Here is a 17059-nt window from a genome sequence, read left to right on the forward strand (position 1 = left end):
GGCAACAGGAGCCTAGTCAACGCGGGCGACAACAGAGGAGTGGGAGGGGACTGCATCGCATCGGCATCGCTTCTGAAGAATAAAGCCTGAGTAAGGTCGAGTACTGTTGAGTGGTGTTGTTAAAGCGCCGGGCATTATGGGTAACACAATGGTGTGAGACATAACCAGCCCAAAACCAGATGTCTCCAACAGATGTTCCCTTCCTAGTAAATTCCATCACTAAAAAAAGCTGAACTTGGCTTGCTGTAAGAACTAAGCCACTTTAATGGCTACTTAATCTGCCACACTGTGCCAAAAACACAGTTCTGTATATTTAAGAAATGTGGTTAGATCAATTCTGTCACAAACTTTACAGCAGAGCGTTCACACTCGTTAATCCGGTCAACCGAAAATGCAGAGTCGCTCTTTCTCTGTTAAGGAGGTCTGTCAGTGAGGTTAAGGCAAGAGCATGATGAAAATAACGTGACGATGATGTCCAATAGTTTAAAAGAGAAACAGCAGGCAACTCAGAGCTGTTGAATCAATGCAAGTATCAATATTCTGAAAAGTAACTCTAGTAAGCATTCAGTCATTCTCACTACTTAGTAGGGCTAAGGCGATTATTACATCATTCTATGTAATGAAAAATAAAGTTTTAATTTCTGCACCATTAGCGTCATGGGTCACTCAAAACAAACAGAGGAATTTTGCAGCACTGTGATGTGCCATCTGCACTGATTCAAGCCAAACTTCCACAAAAATGTAAGGAAGGATTTTTGATCCTGACCATAAAGTGCTCCAGTTTCACTTGCATTTAGCGATTGCGTAATGGCAAATATTGTTGGTCGTAGCAGTATTAATGGCACATAGTGACACAGAGGAGGAGACGCCCGCTTACTATATTTCTGTAGTGACGATAGATTGAAGAAACATTTACAAATACACGCAGAACCTCAAAGGATTCTTGCATGTGAAATAAGGGCTTGTGGGTTTAATTGTAGAGACTTAAAATAACTTGTGAGGACAGATTAAAGACAGAAATCTATTACTATTGTGTAATATAATATTTATTAGGGCTGTCGATTTAACGCGTTAATTCAGTGCGATTAATCTGACTAAAAATAAAGTGTTAAAAAAATTTGACTCCAGTGATTAAACATATATTTTCTGAAGCAATATGAAATGTGTGGGTGAAAAACAAGTCGATATTTAAGTCAATTTTTGATAAAAAAAAAAAAAAAAAAAAGGAATTCTGTCCAGTAGGGGGCGATATGCATGAAGAATGTGAATCACTAAGAAGAAAGTGAAAGTGAAGATTGACTGAGCAAGGAGGAGACTTTATAGTAAAAATGTATTTAAATATTCATCCGTTTCTCACCCACACATATCATATCACTTCTGAAGACATGGATTAAACCACTGGAGTCTTATAGATTATTTTTATGCTGCTTTTGTGTGGTTTTTGGAGCGTCAAATTTCTGGTCACCATTCACTTGCATTGTAAGGACCTACAGAGCTGAAATATTCTTCTAAAAATCGAATCTGTGTTCTGGTGAAGAAAGAAAGTCACACACATCTGGGATGGCATGAGGGTGAGTAAATGATGAGAGAACTTTCATTTTTGGGTGTACTGTCCCTTTAAATAGTTACAATTTGTATCATTGTCAGCCAAACTTTTCACAATCATGACAAGTCCAAATACAGACAATTGAAATATTCCAGATTCAATCGACAACAATATGCCACAAATGCTGATTACCACAAAAAAAGTTTTTTTGACTCGTCCCTCCTTTTCTTTAAAAGAAATAAATAGCAAAAATCTGTCAACGGAGTTGTTCATTGGAAAGAATACACAGAAAGGGTGTTTAGGGTCACTTACTCTTAAAATTAGAATAATATTGAAGTCATCAAAACTATGATATAACAGAAATTGAATCATGGGAATTATGTTAACAAATCTACCTAAACAAAATTGAACCCGGAACATTCCTTTAATCGTTAATCGCAATTATTTGCATGACATTTAAATCGTCAGCACAATTTCATAACCATGATAGTCCTGCTACTTAGGTGACTGAACAACTGAGCTATCTTCCAAAACCTTATTAGCTGCCTAACTAGAAAGCATTTGAATGCATCATTAGCACACTTTCAATGCAAATTGATGGTCCAGTACATTTTGAGCCATATTTGTGTGGTACACCTATGAAGTCGCCTATGAAGACAGGTCCAAATCGGTCACTAATGAGATTCCATGTAGGTTAAGCTGCGTACACACCGCCAGAGACTTTGTCGCTGCAGGTCGCCAGCGGCTGGCGGTGAAGTCGCTAGTGGGCGTTCCCACTACTGGTTGCCTAGTAACGTTTATAAATGACATTCACGGATGCCATTCCATTGCTGTTGACAGCGAATCTCTTTTCTTGCCACTAAAAACAAACATTTTGGAGGGAAAAGACTAAATATAAATGGGATCAGTACATAAAATGCTTTATATCAAAGATGAATGAGAAACAAGGCGTGCTGTTTGCCATAGCGGCGGTTTATCTGCGGCGAAAATGCAAACGCCGGTCTGTCTGGGTCCACAAAATCCCCGCGATCTCAGATACACCTTTCCACGCAGTATTTTTCTTAAAAATGTCCTTGTACGTGGGAAGAGACATATCATAGAGCACTGGAAAATTGCTAACAGCAAGAATTAGCCTTTCATCCATCTTTCCGTTACTGCAGGAGCTGAGAGAGAGAGAGAGAGAGAGAGAGAGAGAGAGAGAGAGGATCACGTGAGCTCTCCCGTCTTCTCTCCTATTAGCTGTCGCTTCCGTAAGTTGCTCTTCATTTGAATAAAGTTGAACTTGTCTCAACTTTGTCGCATCGCTGGACACGCCCACATCTAGTCGCCAACGGCCGCGACAGCTCGTGTCGCCGGAAGTCGCTGTGTTCTTATTGAAAATGAATGGGATGTGTCGCTGTCGCGCGATGTCGCTGGCAGTGTGTGTACACGCAGCTTTAGGATGCAGCCTTAAAAGACAGCTGGCAACAGTCTGTAGGCTAGTTAACTAGCTATTGGAACAGAACTACAGCACATACTTATTTCTGCTCAGGTTTGAAGAGCGTGAGTTTGATTGAGGTTTTAAAAAGCAGACGATTTAAGGATGTCTTTATCAACACTGTACATAACCTAATTTTATCCCGAAACGTGCATTTGAGGAACTTCAAGGGTTTCAGAAAGCACAAAGTAACAGTCAGGATGAATAAAGAAATGACAACATTGACAACAGACCAAATGTACCTCAACTTTCAAAAGGAGGTTTAAAGGTAGCACATCACATGTCATTTCACTGTTCCACTTTTCAGTTGCACTTAAAGATGCTTAAAGAGTCTATAATGGCACATTGTTACCATGGCAACATCGGATGCATTGTGTGTCAGTCGCCACGGCAACTAGACAGGACCCACTCCCTCCCCGGAGGCAGCCTGTGTTTACGGCATATTCGACGGGTTGACCTTTACAGCTTCATCTCTCTGCTCGTTTCAATAGTCTGATTATCATAACCTTTGATTGACCACCTCGATTTTAACTCAACGCAACAATTAGGCAATTAACTCTTACCTTTCATTGTGGTAATACAGTGCAACCCGTTCCAGCTAGATGAAAATTCATCCTAAGTGTATGTGCACTTACAAAGAAATTGCACATCAACACTAACAAAACACAAGATGCTCCCTATTTAGTGAATGACTTAGCCTCCAGTGTGCTGTCTGTCTGCACTGGTCCCAGAACAGTTTGAAATGCACCTTATTTTCATCCTAACTCCATATTATGCCTCTGAAAGCAACATTTATCAGTTTTTGATGAACCCACTGATTCTCAATGTTATAAAGCACAGTGAATATATGATTATTAAGGGGTGAAAAAAAAGCCTTTATTCCACGTAAGTAGTCGTTGTGTTTAATAACGCGCCATTTCACGATAAATCGCTCAAACTTTCAAAATGGCATATCGGATGAAACTGGAGAATCTTTCGACTCACAGGTTTCGATGTAAAAACGTAATGAGGTTTCTTAGCAGATGTAGTTTTGTTGCCGTTTCTCCCAAAGATAAACTCTTTCCATGTTGTTTTGTCACATGACTCTGTACGTCAAAAGTTTAACCCTTTACTGACAGGGTTAGGGTTAGATTTGTGTCAGATTTTCCTCTGCATTTATGCACACAACGGCCAAAATGGGAGTACACCTAAATGGAATGCTTTAATTGACACTTTTGACAATTATGTATTTGTGACTACTAATCGCTTTAACGTCCAGGGTTAATGATTGTGCGTGAAAATCCCAGGAGATCAGCAGTTACAGAAATACTCAAACCAGCCCGTCTGGCACCAACAATCATACCACAGTCAAAATCACTGAGATACATTTATTTTCCCCCATTCTGATGGTTGATGTGAACATTAACTGAAGCTCCTGACCCGTATCTGCATGATTTTATGCACTGCTGCCACATGATTGGCTGATTCGATAAATCGCATGGATGTTTGTTGGTGCCAAACGGCTGATTTGAATATTTCTGGGATTTTCACACACAACAGTCTTTACTCTAGAATTTACTCCGAATGGCGCCAAAAACCAAAAACATCCAGTGAGCGACAGTTCTGTTGAGGGAAATGTCTTGTTGATGAGAGAGGTCAACAGAGAATAGCCAGAATGGATTGAACTGACAAAGTCTACAGTAACTCAGATAACCACTCTGTACAATTTCGTTGAGAAGAATATCGTCTCTTCTACTAATCTGAGATGGGGGGTTGGCACTGATTTGGAGCCATGAGGGGGGCCTACACAATATTAGGCAGGTGGTTTAAATGTTGTGGCTTATCGATGTGTATATATATATATATATATATATATATATATATATATATAACATATACACACAAGTTTTTTTCTTTACTGACTTGTGCAGGGCTAGGCCAGTTTAGGTTATTCGTGGTCACATCATGGTTGTTTTTATACTCCGTGTGTAAGATTGTGTAGCTATCTATTTGGGTATAATACGTTTATAATATATTGAGCCCAAAAAAAGGCTTCTTTTCCACAGCTGCTAAACTGGGACTAACTTCTGTTCAGTTACTGCTTTTCCCAAGAAAGCACACTTTTAAAACTCTCACCACAGAACCAGTAGAGTATTTCTGCAGGCAACACAACACAGAATTCACGCTAATGTGATTTTTGACATAGAGCGTTCACAGCTTTCCTTATTATGGGCTCATGAGCTCATAGCACACACCACACACACATTATTGTCATTAATTTGCCTGTTGGTAAGTGTGACAACGAGCGCTGATGTCCTGTCTCCTGGAGTGTATAAGTAGCTCCTTCACCGACAGAGCTCCTCCCAGCTGGAGAGAGCAGCGAAAATTACAGAGAACCCAAAGAGACAGCTGTGTCATACTGCCAGACGCGCCCAAACACAAACACATACACACTTCTTTACTGCCACTACACCCACATAATCTAAAAGCAGCTATCGTTCATTTTAAGATATACTCTACTATATTTTCTGCAGTTGTGCAGCATGCTTAGGTTATTAAAGTCAACATGAAACAGATCAAACTGATGTATTTGACTGAAACGGGCTGTTTAACGACAATAAATGTGGGGCGGGACTTGATCCCAAGGACTGGATCGTGAAAAGTGGGCATTCCATACACAATGAGGCCAGGTGGTTGGAGGGGCAGGGTTGAAAAGTAAGAGGGCTTGATGATGTCAGCAGAAAAGGAACATCGTTTCAGAGGTTGATCAAGTTATTACATTTTTATGAAAGATAACAAAAACTAAACTTGCCATCTTTCTGATGTGAAGTTATCGTGGCATTGATAAAAGCATGACGTCTGAGCTTTTGGTACTTTCAGCTTTTAATATGCAAATTAAAAGATAAACATTGGTTCTTTAAGTGAGTCACAAGCATCAGTAAACAAGCATGAAGTACTTTGAGAGCTACACAATGTCGTGCCAATGACACCCACAAGAGATATCAGGTAGAGCACAGGAAATGTCATTGTTCTAAATCACCAAAAGTTACCAAATTGTCTCACATGAGCTTTGCTGGCTGCTGTGACGCTGCTAGATATAAAAGAAAGCAATAGCCAAAGAAATGCTGACTTACCTTAATTGATGAATCGGAAGAGTGTGAAACCATCGGGACATAAATGGGACAAAAAAGAAAGAAAACGATTATCACTTACAACTGCATTGAACTTTAGATACATTCTGATGTGACAATGTAGAAAATATCCACACAGAAGGGTGCTAGAAGAGAAATATTGAGGGGGGGAATGGAAGACCAGTACAAAAGACTGTCATTGTTAGGTGCCACCCGTGGTAGTACAAGAAACAATTACAACAGCAGTGTGGATACGCAACGGGTTGAAACATTGTGAAGGAACAACAATGCTTTCTCAACAAACTGCAAACAGAAAGCGTTTGATTAGTAGAGAACACCCTGGGATACATGGTTAATGGGGGTGAGCCGAGATTGTTGGACATTCAATGTGGAAGAAACACCCAAGCCAAACCAAGCTGACCCGCTTTGAATGAACCTGGACACTTGGGTCCAGGAGACGGGGTGACGTGTTAGTTACTGCGGTGCACAGTTTAATCACTCTAGCCCAGGCCTGGAATCCACACAGCCATGCATTACGTGGATCCACTTCCCAAACTTCCACAACAAACCTTCCAACGTGACGGTCGGTCCAGCTACGTGTTCCTGAGGTTCTGCAAAACTAGGGAAGAACGGAGGTGCGGCGGGATTCAGACTGGAATTCTTTGCATCAGGGGACTTGGGACTCTTCAATGTCGATGAATGGGACTTCTTGCCTGGCTTGTTTTTGGACTCCTTTGGGGTTTTGTTCTTTGGTGAAGGAAGAGGTGCAGGGATTGGGACATGAGTCTCAAAGCTAACACCTTCCATTCCTGAAAGATCGAATGGCTGACTGTGATTATTATGAGACCACACCGGTCTAGATGGTGAGAAAGGGGGTGCTGAGATGAGAGCCTCCATTGGCGGTACTAAACAAGTGCTTCCAGGGGTTGACACTTGAGGTTCTTTGACCTGGGACTCAACCACATCTTGGGTTTCACTTGTGGAAGTCGTGAAGGGTTGTCCTTGGGCATAAATGGCTTCCTCAAAGGTTCCACCGGTAGACATGAAAGGTTGAGTGTCATTAATGCCACAAGCAAGTGGATCAGCTTTACCCAGTGGATTCTCCAGATAGACGTCGTCTGTTTCCAAGATGATATCATGGGAACCAGAGGAAATGGACAAGGGTTGATGGGGCGAGAGACCAGAAGCCTGACTTGGAGACTTTGGAGAGAATGTTACAGGTTGCATTGTTGATGTTGGGGAAGTGGCTGTGAGGGACAGAAGATCTTGAGTAAGAGACAGCGGAATCAGACTCTCATCGGTGTCTTCAGAAAGGGAAACAAGTCCGCTATCACCTCCAAGTAATGACAAGGTAAAATCAGTTCCAAACTCTTGCGACATGGAGGCCGAAGCAGGGACAAATGGTTCGGCATGGATCGCCCATTCTTCAGGAATCTTCTTGCGGCTTTTTGGCTTCTTGGCTCGTCCACCGATGCGTCCAACATCTTCCCAGCCTCCGTCTCGGTCCCGTTCCCGTTCCTTGCATGGTGACGACTGATGTGGGCTATCAGATGAAACCATTTTGCTCTGTAGTTCTGAGTGGAAGTCATACACCTCGTCACGGGGTCTCCGTTTTTTCTTCTTCTTTTCCTTCTTGCGGTCAGATCCATCACCATCCCTCTCATCACCGTCTCCAATCCTGCTATCTCTGTTGGACCACTGAGGATCGGGCATATCGTGTAGGCTTTCTGCCAGGTGGGTGGCATGGCGGCTGATAACTGTGGAAACGCTTGGTGTAAAGGGCAGGTCGGATGGAATTCCGGCCTCATTGGACCAGTGGTCACCAAAGACACCTCGTATATAAAGAAAAAAGATTATTAGAGTAGCACTACCTCCCTCTATCGCTGCGTCTAACAATTACTTCACACAATGTCAAAAAAAATGGATGGTGTTCCACTAAACTACATTAAAGTCTAACTTAAGAAAATGATTGATGATATTGACGTAAACAGAGTTGAAATCATTGAAGTAAATAAGTAAGGATAGCCAGTCATGGTTTCAAAATAAACCTGACAGGTTGATCGGAACCTTGACGCAGAATGGATATCGTGAAATATTGATTTTAATTCGAAATTATGTTATTATGGGGGCAGAAAGAAAGTCTTTTATGAAGTAATATGAGAGACATGAAACTGGCACGCCTATGTAGAAAATTGGGACAACAGTCAATTATAAAGTTTAGTGGTCACTAAACATAGTATTTGAGTACAGAATGAAGCGATTGACCAGTTGGAATCAAGTATTTCAAAGAACTGGGTTGTACAGTGCCCGTCCACTTTCTCAGCTGTCTTGGATTCAAAAGCATTTCTCCCATTCATTTTTTCCATAGTGACTTCGTAAAATCCTTCATAAGAGTTGTAAGCCATGAACCAAACCAACCACCAGTGAATCACAACATTACAAACTTTGATCTGAAGCACAAAAAAAGTATTTGACCAAAAAATAAAACGTAACGTACAAGATGGTCTGCTTAACGTCTTTAATGAGGGAATGAACTAAGATCACATGAAGCACTTTGAATTAAAGTAATCAAGTTAAAGATGACGGAAAAATATAAAATTGTTGATTTAAAGTTGTTGTTTATAAGTCTAGAAACAATATACTTAAATTGTACTCAAAATATTCAGATATGTGCAACTATATAAGTAGTTTGAGAGTAGACGTAGACCAATATATCACTTTTACCGATTAATCTGCGTAAGTATATGCTGTCAATTAACAACCTCAGAGCTCATTAAAAGGTTAAACATTTACGTTAAAATCAATTCGTTTTTAGAGAAAATGAATACGATTTTTCTTTCGGAATCAGACTATTGTGCACTATAAACAAAAAACTAAAAGGGCCTATTTGTCATATTTGCAGATCAGAACTGTAGATCAGCAGCCACAATTGATGTCAACCGTAACCCATTTGTGCAAAAGGTCTCTAGTCTGCTACAGCTGAAGTAATGAGCAGCAGCTATAATTGGTGGGGATTGCATTTGTAGAATAACATAATAATGGAGCTACACAAAATGATTGGCCTCTATATGGTATGCCTGACTGACCCAAATGTCTTTGTCATGCAACAGTAATACTGCGTGTTCTCTGTGATGTCCAACATGTTTTTCCTGACAGCCTGTCCTGATTAGATGGAAACCTGTGAGTGTGCAATGCAACTAAATGGGATTAAAATGCAAAGGTCTTTGACAGCTGACTCTTACATGAGGAAATGTGATTGCTCTGGTAGATGTGTAACACACTGTTACTGCCATCAGTAAACACAGACCACTTGCATGATTCCATCCATCTAATGTGGCATGACTCTGGGCCTTAGCTGCACCGTACTCACCCCATGCAGCTGTGGAGCCCTTAAATGCTCTTGGGACCCCAGAATGGATGGTATGTTTATCTTTGCAACTAATAATGAAGCTGTAACAAACTATCGCCAGTTATAGTGCCCCCTAGTGGATAGTCACTATATTTAGTGGCCAACTACACTACATGTCATGGTATTTGACCACATTTGTGCTGTCCTCTACCTGCATGCATGTCCAGTGGGTTTTTAGGTGTCAGGGCAGCTAGGCCTTCAGGAGGTGTTTTGGGTGCATCGGTGGTGTGGGCGGCCGGTGGCCCCTGTGGTTCAGCAACACCAGTCGGTCTTTCTGTCTGGAGAGGAGCTGCTACAACAACAACAGCTGTGTTCACCGCAGACGTCACAAGCGCCTGAGAGAAACCTATAGATTTAAAGATATTAAAGAAAAAAGGACATAATTAGATACATGTTTACTCCAGGCCTCTGTTTGTGGCTTTAAAATCATTAAAATGCAAAGATTCCTATAATGTGTCCTATTCATGATGGTCAAAATGCTTCAATGCAAAAATAGACATACTGAGCGCTTGTGCTAGACTGCCATTGGGAGCAACTTGGGGTTCAACGTCTTGCCCAAGGACACTTCGGCATGTGGAGTCGTGGGCTTTGCGATTAGCGGCCAACCCGCTCTACCACCTGAGCCACAGCCGCCCTTATATAAATACTGTCCTACTATATACACCTAGTACTGAGTACTAGTAACATTGATGCTCAACATGCATCACATCGGACACATATATTTTGCAAAGGCAAAACACAGTAACTACATGTGCATCAGCTCTCTAAGACTAGGATTTGTCCTTTGACAGGTTTGACTCTTCAACACTCCACATTTGACAGCACATTCAAACAATACTGAAACTAATTGTCCCTCAGTTTTAGTCATAGTTACTGCGGTTTGGCTGCCACATCAGTTATGACAGAAAGCATGTGACGCTGTAACAGGCGTAGAAATGCAGCATCAGACAGACAGAGATGTGATGTGAATTCTGATGCGAGTGTGACTCATCACCTCCCAACAGCCCCTTTAAACCACCACTATTGTCTTTCCAGAGAGAGAAACAGGGCTGTTCATTTATACTTTTAATGTATTCACACTCACTAAAAATACCAGCATTACTACTAATGTGAGCCATTAGAGTGCACAATGAGAGTGCCACAGTTATCACAAATTAAGCTGGCACTCGGACCGGTATAAAACAATAACTAAAGCGAATGGGGTGTTCATTGCCACTCCACTGACGAGGATGTGTGATTAAAACACTCGAGCCGTGTCACAACATCCCTCATATCCATTTTAATATCAAAGTTCCTTCTATAGTGATGTACAGCTTCTGGATATTAAATATATGTGAGGTAGAGATTTAAATGCATTTTATGTCGATGACGTAATGCAGGTATTAAATTAAAAGGTTGATTTCGTAATTAGAGAAGTTTTTTTTAGTTAAAGACCCTAACAAAAATGAACCATGGCTTTACTATAGTAATATTGTATTTGTGTTGTTGTTGGCAGTAGAAGCACCAGCGTGTGCAGAGCAAAATGGAACGGGATATCAGTTTACCGTTGGCATGATGCAACACGCCACAACAGGCACTTCCATGGTGGAAAGCGTCATTGATTATTAATGGGCTCTAATGCTTTGAACAAAACTCTCACGTCCGGTGTAGACGGGGCGTGAGTGTTAACAGTTGTTAACTTCAATATATTCGGATGCAATGTGTTGGAAGCATTCTGTAAACTGAAATTTTGTTTTATAATGTTGTGGAGTATGCTCATTGTCTTCCGAGGAACATGAGGGTGAGTAAATGATGACAGAATTGACATTTTTGTGTGAACTATCCCTTTAAGATATAATGTGCATGCATTGATGACCTGATCACCTGTTAGAAAGTCTGCCTCAAAAGCCTGCTGGTCAGTCTGATGTGGTCGTACGTCTCCCTGTTTATCTGGCCACGATGCCGAAATCTGTCCACCTGACTCCCCCAGTGGATTTACAGCACCTGTAACACGGATATGAGATTAGTTTTCTGCTCTGATTACACACTATAAATCTCCAATTTACCAGCCCCGTTTCAAATGCACAAGACACCATTGGCAATTCTAGTGCATACTTTAGTCAGCCATCAGCACTACCGCAACACTCCAGCGGGCATCTGACTGGCACACAGTGAACTTGTGGTCCCGTCGTGATGTGGGACCTCCTGACTCATTACAAACTTATATAACAATATGCATATTAGTGTATTTATACATTACAACTAACCAAGATTAATAAATGCTGTAAAAATGACTGTAGTTTGTTATTGGTAGATCATGATCCCCAATGCATTAACTAACATTACGTATAGAACTTTATTGTAAAGGGTTAAATAAAAATACAATAATTCTGCATAAGTATAAATATTATTAAATGTAAAGTGTAAAATAGAAATAAAATAATTCTACATATGTATATTATTATTATTTGTATTATTATTATTATTAAAAGTAGTTTTAAAAATAAAAATTTTCTACAAAAGTATATTATTATTATTATTATTATTAAAAGTAGTTAAATCAAAATAAATACAATTATTCTACATAACAATACATTTTTATTTTTAGAATCATAAAAGTTAAGAGTTAAATCAAAATAAAATTATTTTACATAAGTATATTATTATTATTAAAAGTAGTTAAATAAAAATAAATTGAATAATTCTACATAGGTATATTATTATAATTTGTATTATTAAAAGCAGTGTTAAATAAAACAATTCTAATAATTCTACATTATTATTATTATTATCATTAAAAGTACAGTATTATATAAAAATAAATTAAATAATGCTACATAAGTGTATATTATTATTTTTATTATAATTATTAAAAGTTAAAAAATGTAATTATTCTATATAAGTATATTATTATTATTATTATTAAAGTATTAAATCAAAATAAATAAAATACATAAGTGTATATTAATATTTTTATTATTATTATTAAAAGAAGTTAAACATTTTAATTATTCTATTTAATTATATTATTATTATTAAAAGTATTAAATCAAAATAAATTTAATAATTCCATACAAGTATATATTATTATTGTTGTTTCAAGTTTCAAGTTTGTATTTATTTCTATAGCACATTTAAAAACAGCAAACAAGGCTGACCAAAGTGCTGAACAGTACACAAAGTAAGGAACAAGGACAAACCACACATTCATGACAAAAAAAACTCAGTGTTTTAAATGCTAGAGAAAAAAAATAAGTTTTAAGAGAGGATTTAAAAACAGTTAGCGACTGTGTAAATCGGAAGGCCTAGGGCCAGCGACCCGAAAGGCTCTGTCCCCTCTATTCTTTAACCGTGATCTGGGGACAAACAAAAGTCTCTGATCACCAGACCTCATGTTTCGTGTGGGATTGTGTGGACAGAGTAGCTCAGACAAATAACTCGGTGCCAGATTATTTACGGATTTAAAAACAAAGAGAAGAATTTTAAACTCAATTCTAAGATTCACAGGTAGCCAATGCAGTGATTTTAAAATAGGTGAAAAATGATCGAATTTACGTTTTCTTTTGAGGAACTTTGCAGCAGCATTCTGTACTAATTGGAGACGAGCAATAGAGTTTTTGGGTATGCCATAGTAAAGAGAGTTGCAATAATCCAACCGCGATGTAATGAGCGCATGGATAGCAATCTCTACGGTTTTCTCAGAAAGGGAGGATTTAATCTTAGAGAAGACGTAGCTGGAAAAAACAAGAACTGATCACTGCATTTATTTGTTTATCAAATTTGAGGTTCTGATCCCAGAGAACACCTAAGTTCTTAATGCAAGATGAAGTTGGATGAAGATAATCCAGATCAATGTTACTGCTATTAAAGTTGTCATGGGGGCCACAGACTATAACCTCGGTTTTGGATTCATTCAGAAATAAGAAATTTTGAGAGAACCACATTTTTACTTCTTCTAGGCATACAAAAAGAGATTTCAGAGCAGTATCTTTGTTGCATTTCAGAGGCAAATAAATTTGTGTATCATCTGCATAGCAGTGAAATGATACACCATGCTTTCTGAAAATGGAGCCTAGAGGAAGTAAATACAGGGAAAAAAGAATGGGTGCGTAATATTGTTATTATTAAAAGTATTAAATCAAAATAAATACAATTATTCTACATAAGTGTATATTATTATTTGTATTATTATTAAAAGTATTAAATCAAAATAAATTAAATAATTCTATACAAGTATATATTATTATTAAAAGGAGTTAAAAAATATTCTACATAAGTATATTATAATTATTATTAAAAGTAAAGTATTAAATCAAAATAAATAAAATAATTCCACAAATATATTATTATTATTATTTTATTATTATTATATTTAAAAATGTTCAATAAAAATAAAATAATTATATGTAAGCATATTATTATTATTATTATTATTAATAATAATAATATTATTCAAAGCGTGCATGAGAAAACACAGTATGCTTGTTTGTGTACACAGAACACAAACTAAATAATTTGTGGAAGTAAAATATTTTTGCCCAGAGTTCGACCAATCAATCTTACCTTCACCCCATGTGAACTGCTGATAAATGTTAGCAGACAGCAGTTCTCTCTCTCTGTCTTTGTGCCTCAAACCGGGCCGCACAGCCCATGTCTATTTTTATTACTTTACCAATGAGGACGCAGGGAGGGTGCCAAAACACTGGCTGGGCAAACGACCCTCATCTCACGACACATGTGCCAGAGGAACCAGAGCAAAGACACGGCGGTGTCCTCATGGTTGAACTTGTTTATAGCCGTATCTGAAGTACATAAATGGGACACCTTCTCCATGTTTACAGCTTTTTACCCATTGATGTCAATTTAGTAGATTGGACTCTTTATTTAACTAAACTTCAACCAAACAAATTGCCAGTGGTTGTGTGAGGTGTAGCATGGCAAAAGGAAGTAAACATGGTAGAAGAGGAAGAGGTGCATGAGGAGGGGTGTTTGTCCTCTGAATGACCCCACAATCAAAAGTCTGACAGCTTCTCAGACGCTCTCAGACGGGCTGGATGCAGGCATGACCTTATCTGCCCTCAAAAGTCTGCTGATTACTGTCTTTCTGCTGCAGGACGGCCAAAAGAGCTGCTCCATTGATCTGTGCTACATTTATCCTCTAGATTAGAGCGGTTATGCAATGCTACCGGCTTACACATGATTTAAAATACATCCGAAATCTTTAAATGATGAATCCTTAAGAAGGGAAGCAGGGAAAAGCACCTCTGCAGACAGGGATTATGGGAAACACCAACGTTAGTAACATTAGCAGAGAAACAACTTTAAAACTGACCTCAGTGCACATTTGACTAGAAGAAAAGTACTGCAACATGAATTACAGAAGACGGGCCATTAAACGGACACAACTCTGAGGTCTAGTACTAGAGGGAATAATATAACAAAAAAATGACCCTGTAGGTCCAGGTCACATTTCACTTCAGAATCAAAAGGCAAAACCAAAAATTGCAATTAAGTTTTTTGTTTTTTTGCATTATACCTATTTCTTGAATATTTATATATACACATACATACACTGGTGGCCAAAAGTTTGGAATAATGTACAGATTTAGCTATTTCAGAAGGAAATTGGTACTTTAATTCACCATTAAAGTGGCATTAAACTGATCACAAGTACAGTCGGGACATTACTGATGAATAAAAGTAATGTGATCAGATCTAGACAGCAGCATCACTCCAACACCTTATCCTTGAGTAATCATGCTAAATTGATCATTTGATACTATGAAATCTCTTGCCATTATATCACAGTTTAAAGATATTTGGTTCGTTAAATGAAGCTTAATGTCGTCTTTGTGTTTGTTTTTGAGTTGCACAGTGTGCAATAGACTGGCATGTGTTAAGGTCAATATTAGGTCAAAAATAGCAAATAAGAAACAGTTTTCTCTAGAAACTCGTCAGTCAATCATTGTTTTGAGGACACATTGTTTGTGACACAATGCTTGAAACTGCCATAAAACTGCTGATTTCATATAAAGGTGTAACTACAGTCTTCAAAGACAAAGCACAACTGTCTCTAACAAGGACAGAAAGAGATGTGGAAGACCAGATGTACAACTAAACAAGAGGAGAAGTACATCAGAGTCTCTCGTTTGAGAAATAGATGCCTCACATGTCCTCTGCTGACAGCTTCATTGAATTCTACCCGCTCAACACCAGTTTCATGTACAAGAGTAAAGAGAAGACTCTAATGGGAAGAACTGCAAAGACACTTTTGAAACAGAAAAACAAAAAGAAAAGGTTCGAGTGGGCAAAGAAACACGGACATTGGACAACAGATAATTGGAAAAGAGTGTTACGGATCTAAACCTCATTGAGATTTTGTGGGATCAGTTAGACTGTAAGGTGCGTGAGAAGTGCCCGACAAGACAGACACATCTATGGCAAGTGCTACAGGAAGTGTGGGGTGAAAGGTCAAGTGTTACAGGAAGTGTGGGGTGAAAGGTCAAGTGCTACAGGAAGTGTAGGGTGAAAGGTCAAGTGCTACAGGAAGTGTAGGGTGAAAGGTCAAGTGTTACAGGAAGTGTGGAGTGAAAGGTCAAGTGCTACAGGAAGTGTGGGGTGAAAGGTCAAGTGCTACAGGAAGTGTGGGGTGAAAGGTCAAGTGTTACAGGAAGTGTGGGGTGAAAGGTCAAGTGTTACAGGAAGTGTGGGGTGAAAGGTCAAGTGCTACAGGAAGTGTGGGGTGAAAGGTCAAGTGCTACAGGAAGTGTAGGGTGAAAGGTCAAGTGTTACAGGAAGTGTGGAGTGAAAGGTCAAGTGCTACAGGAAGTGTGGGGTGAAAGGTCAAGTGCTACAGGAAGTGTGGGGTGAAAGGTCAAGTGCTACAGGAAGTGTGGGGTGAAAGGTCACCTGAGTATCTGGATAAACTGACTGCTACAATAACAAGGATCTGCAAAGCTGTCATTGATGCACATGGAGGATTTATTGATGAGAACTCATTAGTATAAGTTATTTTGTTTTGTAATTTTTCACATTATGAATGTCTTGACTATACGTTGTGATCAGTTGAATGTCACTTTGGTGAATAAAAGTACTAATTTCTTTCCATAAGAGCAAAATCTGTACATTATTCCAAACTTTTGTCTGCCAGTGTGTATACATATATATATATATATTATTATTATTATTTATTTTTTTTATTCCTTTTTTTTTTATTCTTCATTAAACCTCATCCGGTGAATAAAATGGGCTTTAAAAAGCTTTATTCGGTAAATACTTTTACATATATAGAGCATTGTAATGGAGCCAAATCTCCGTCATTACAAAATAACAGTCCCTGTTGTATTTTGGGCTTGTTTATGGTTAAATCACATGATCTGCACCAAATCTTAATTGTTCTGGTTATTATTGTGATTTTGGTTGCACAATAAACTGATTTGGGATTTTATTCCTTTTGGAGCCTCATTGTCTGTGCTCGTCTTAACTCGTTATAGCTTTTTTAATCACTCTATAAACCAATTTTAAAAATCTATCAGCCG

General features: G+C 38.6%; 1 protein-coding gene across 5 annotated transcripts in view; it reads right to left on the reverse strand.

Moving 5' to 3' along the window:
* LOC127634975 (microtubule-associated protein 4-like) overlaps positions 1-17059 on the reverse strand; it is a 99313-nt gene that overhangs the window by 34790 nt on the left and 47464 nt on the right. For 4 of the 5 annotated variants that reach the window (XM_052114759.1, XM_052114760.1, XM_052114758.1 and 1 more), the window contains 3 exons: positions 11406-11525; positions 9694-9888; positions 6703-7965 (listed from right to left, as the gene is read on the reverse strand). In XM_052114759.1, the coding sequence (XP_051970719.1) occupies positions 6703-7965; positions 9694-9888; positions 11406-11525 (1578 nt within the window). The remainder of the gene's footprint in view (positions 1-6702; positions 7966-9693; positions 9889-11405; positions 11526-17059) is intronic. The other variant, XM_052114761.1, reaches the window with a different exon arrangement.

Source organism: Xyrauchen texanus, chromosome 42 (assembly GCF_025860055.1).
Source record: "Xyrauchen texanus isolate HMW12.3.18 chromosome 42, RBS_HiC_50CHRs, whole genome shotgun sequence".
In the NCBI taxonomy this organism is placed as follows: Eukaryota; Metazoa; Chordata; class Actinopteri; order Cypriniformes; family Catostomidae; genus Xyrauchen; species Xyrauchen texanus.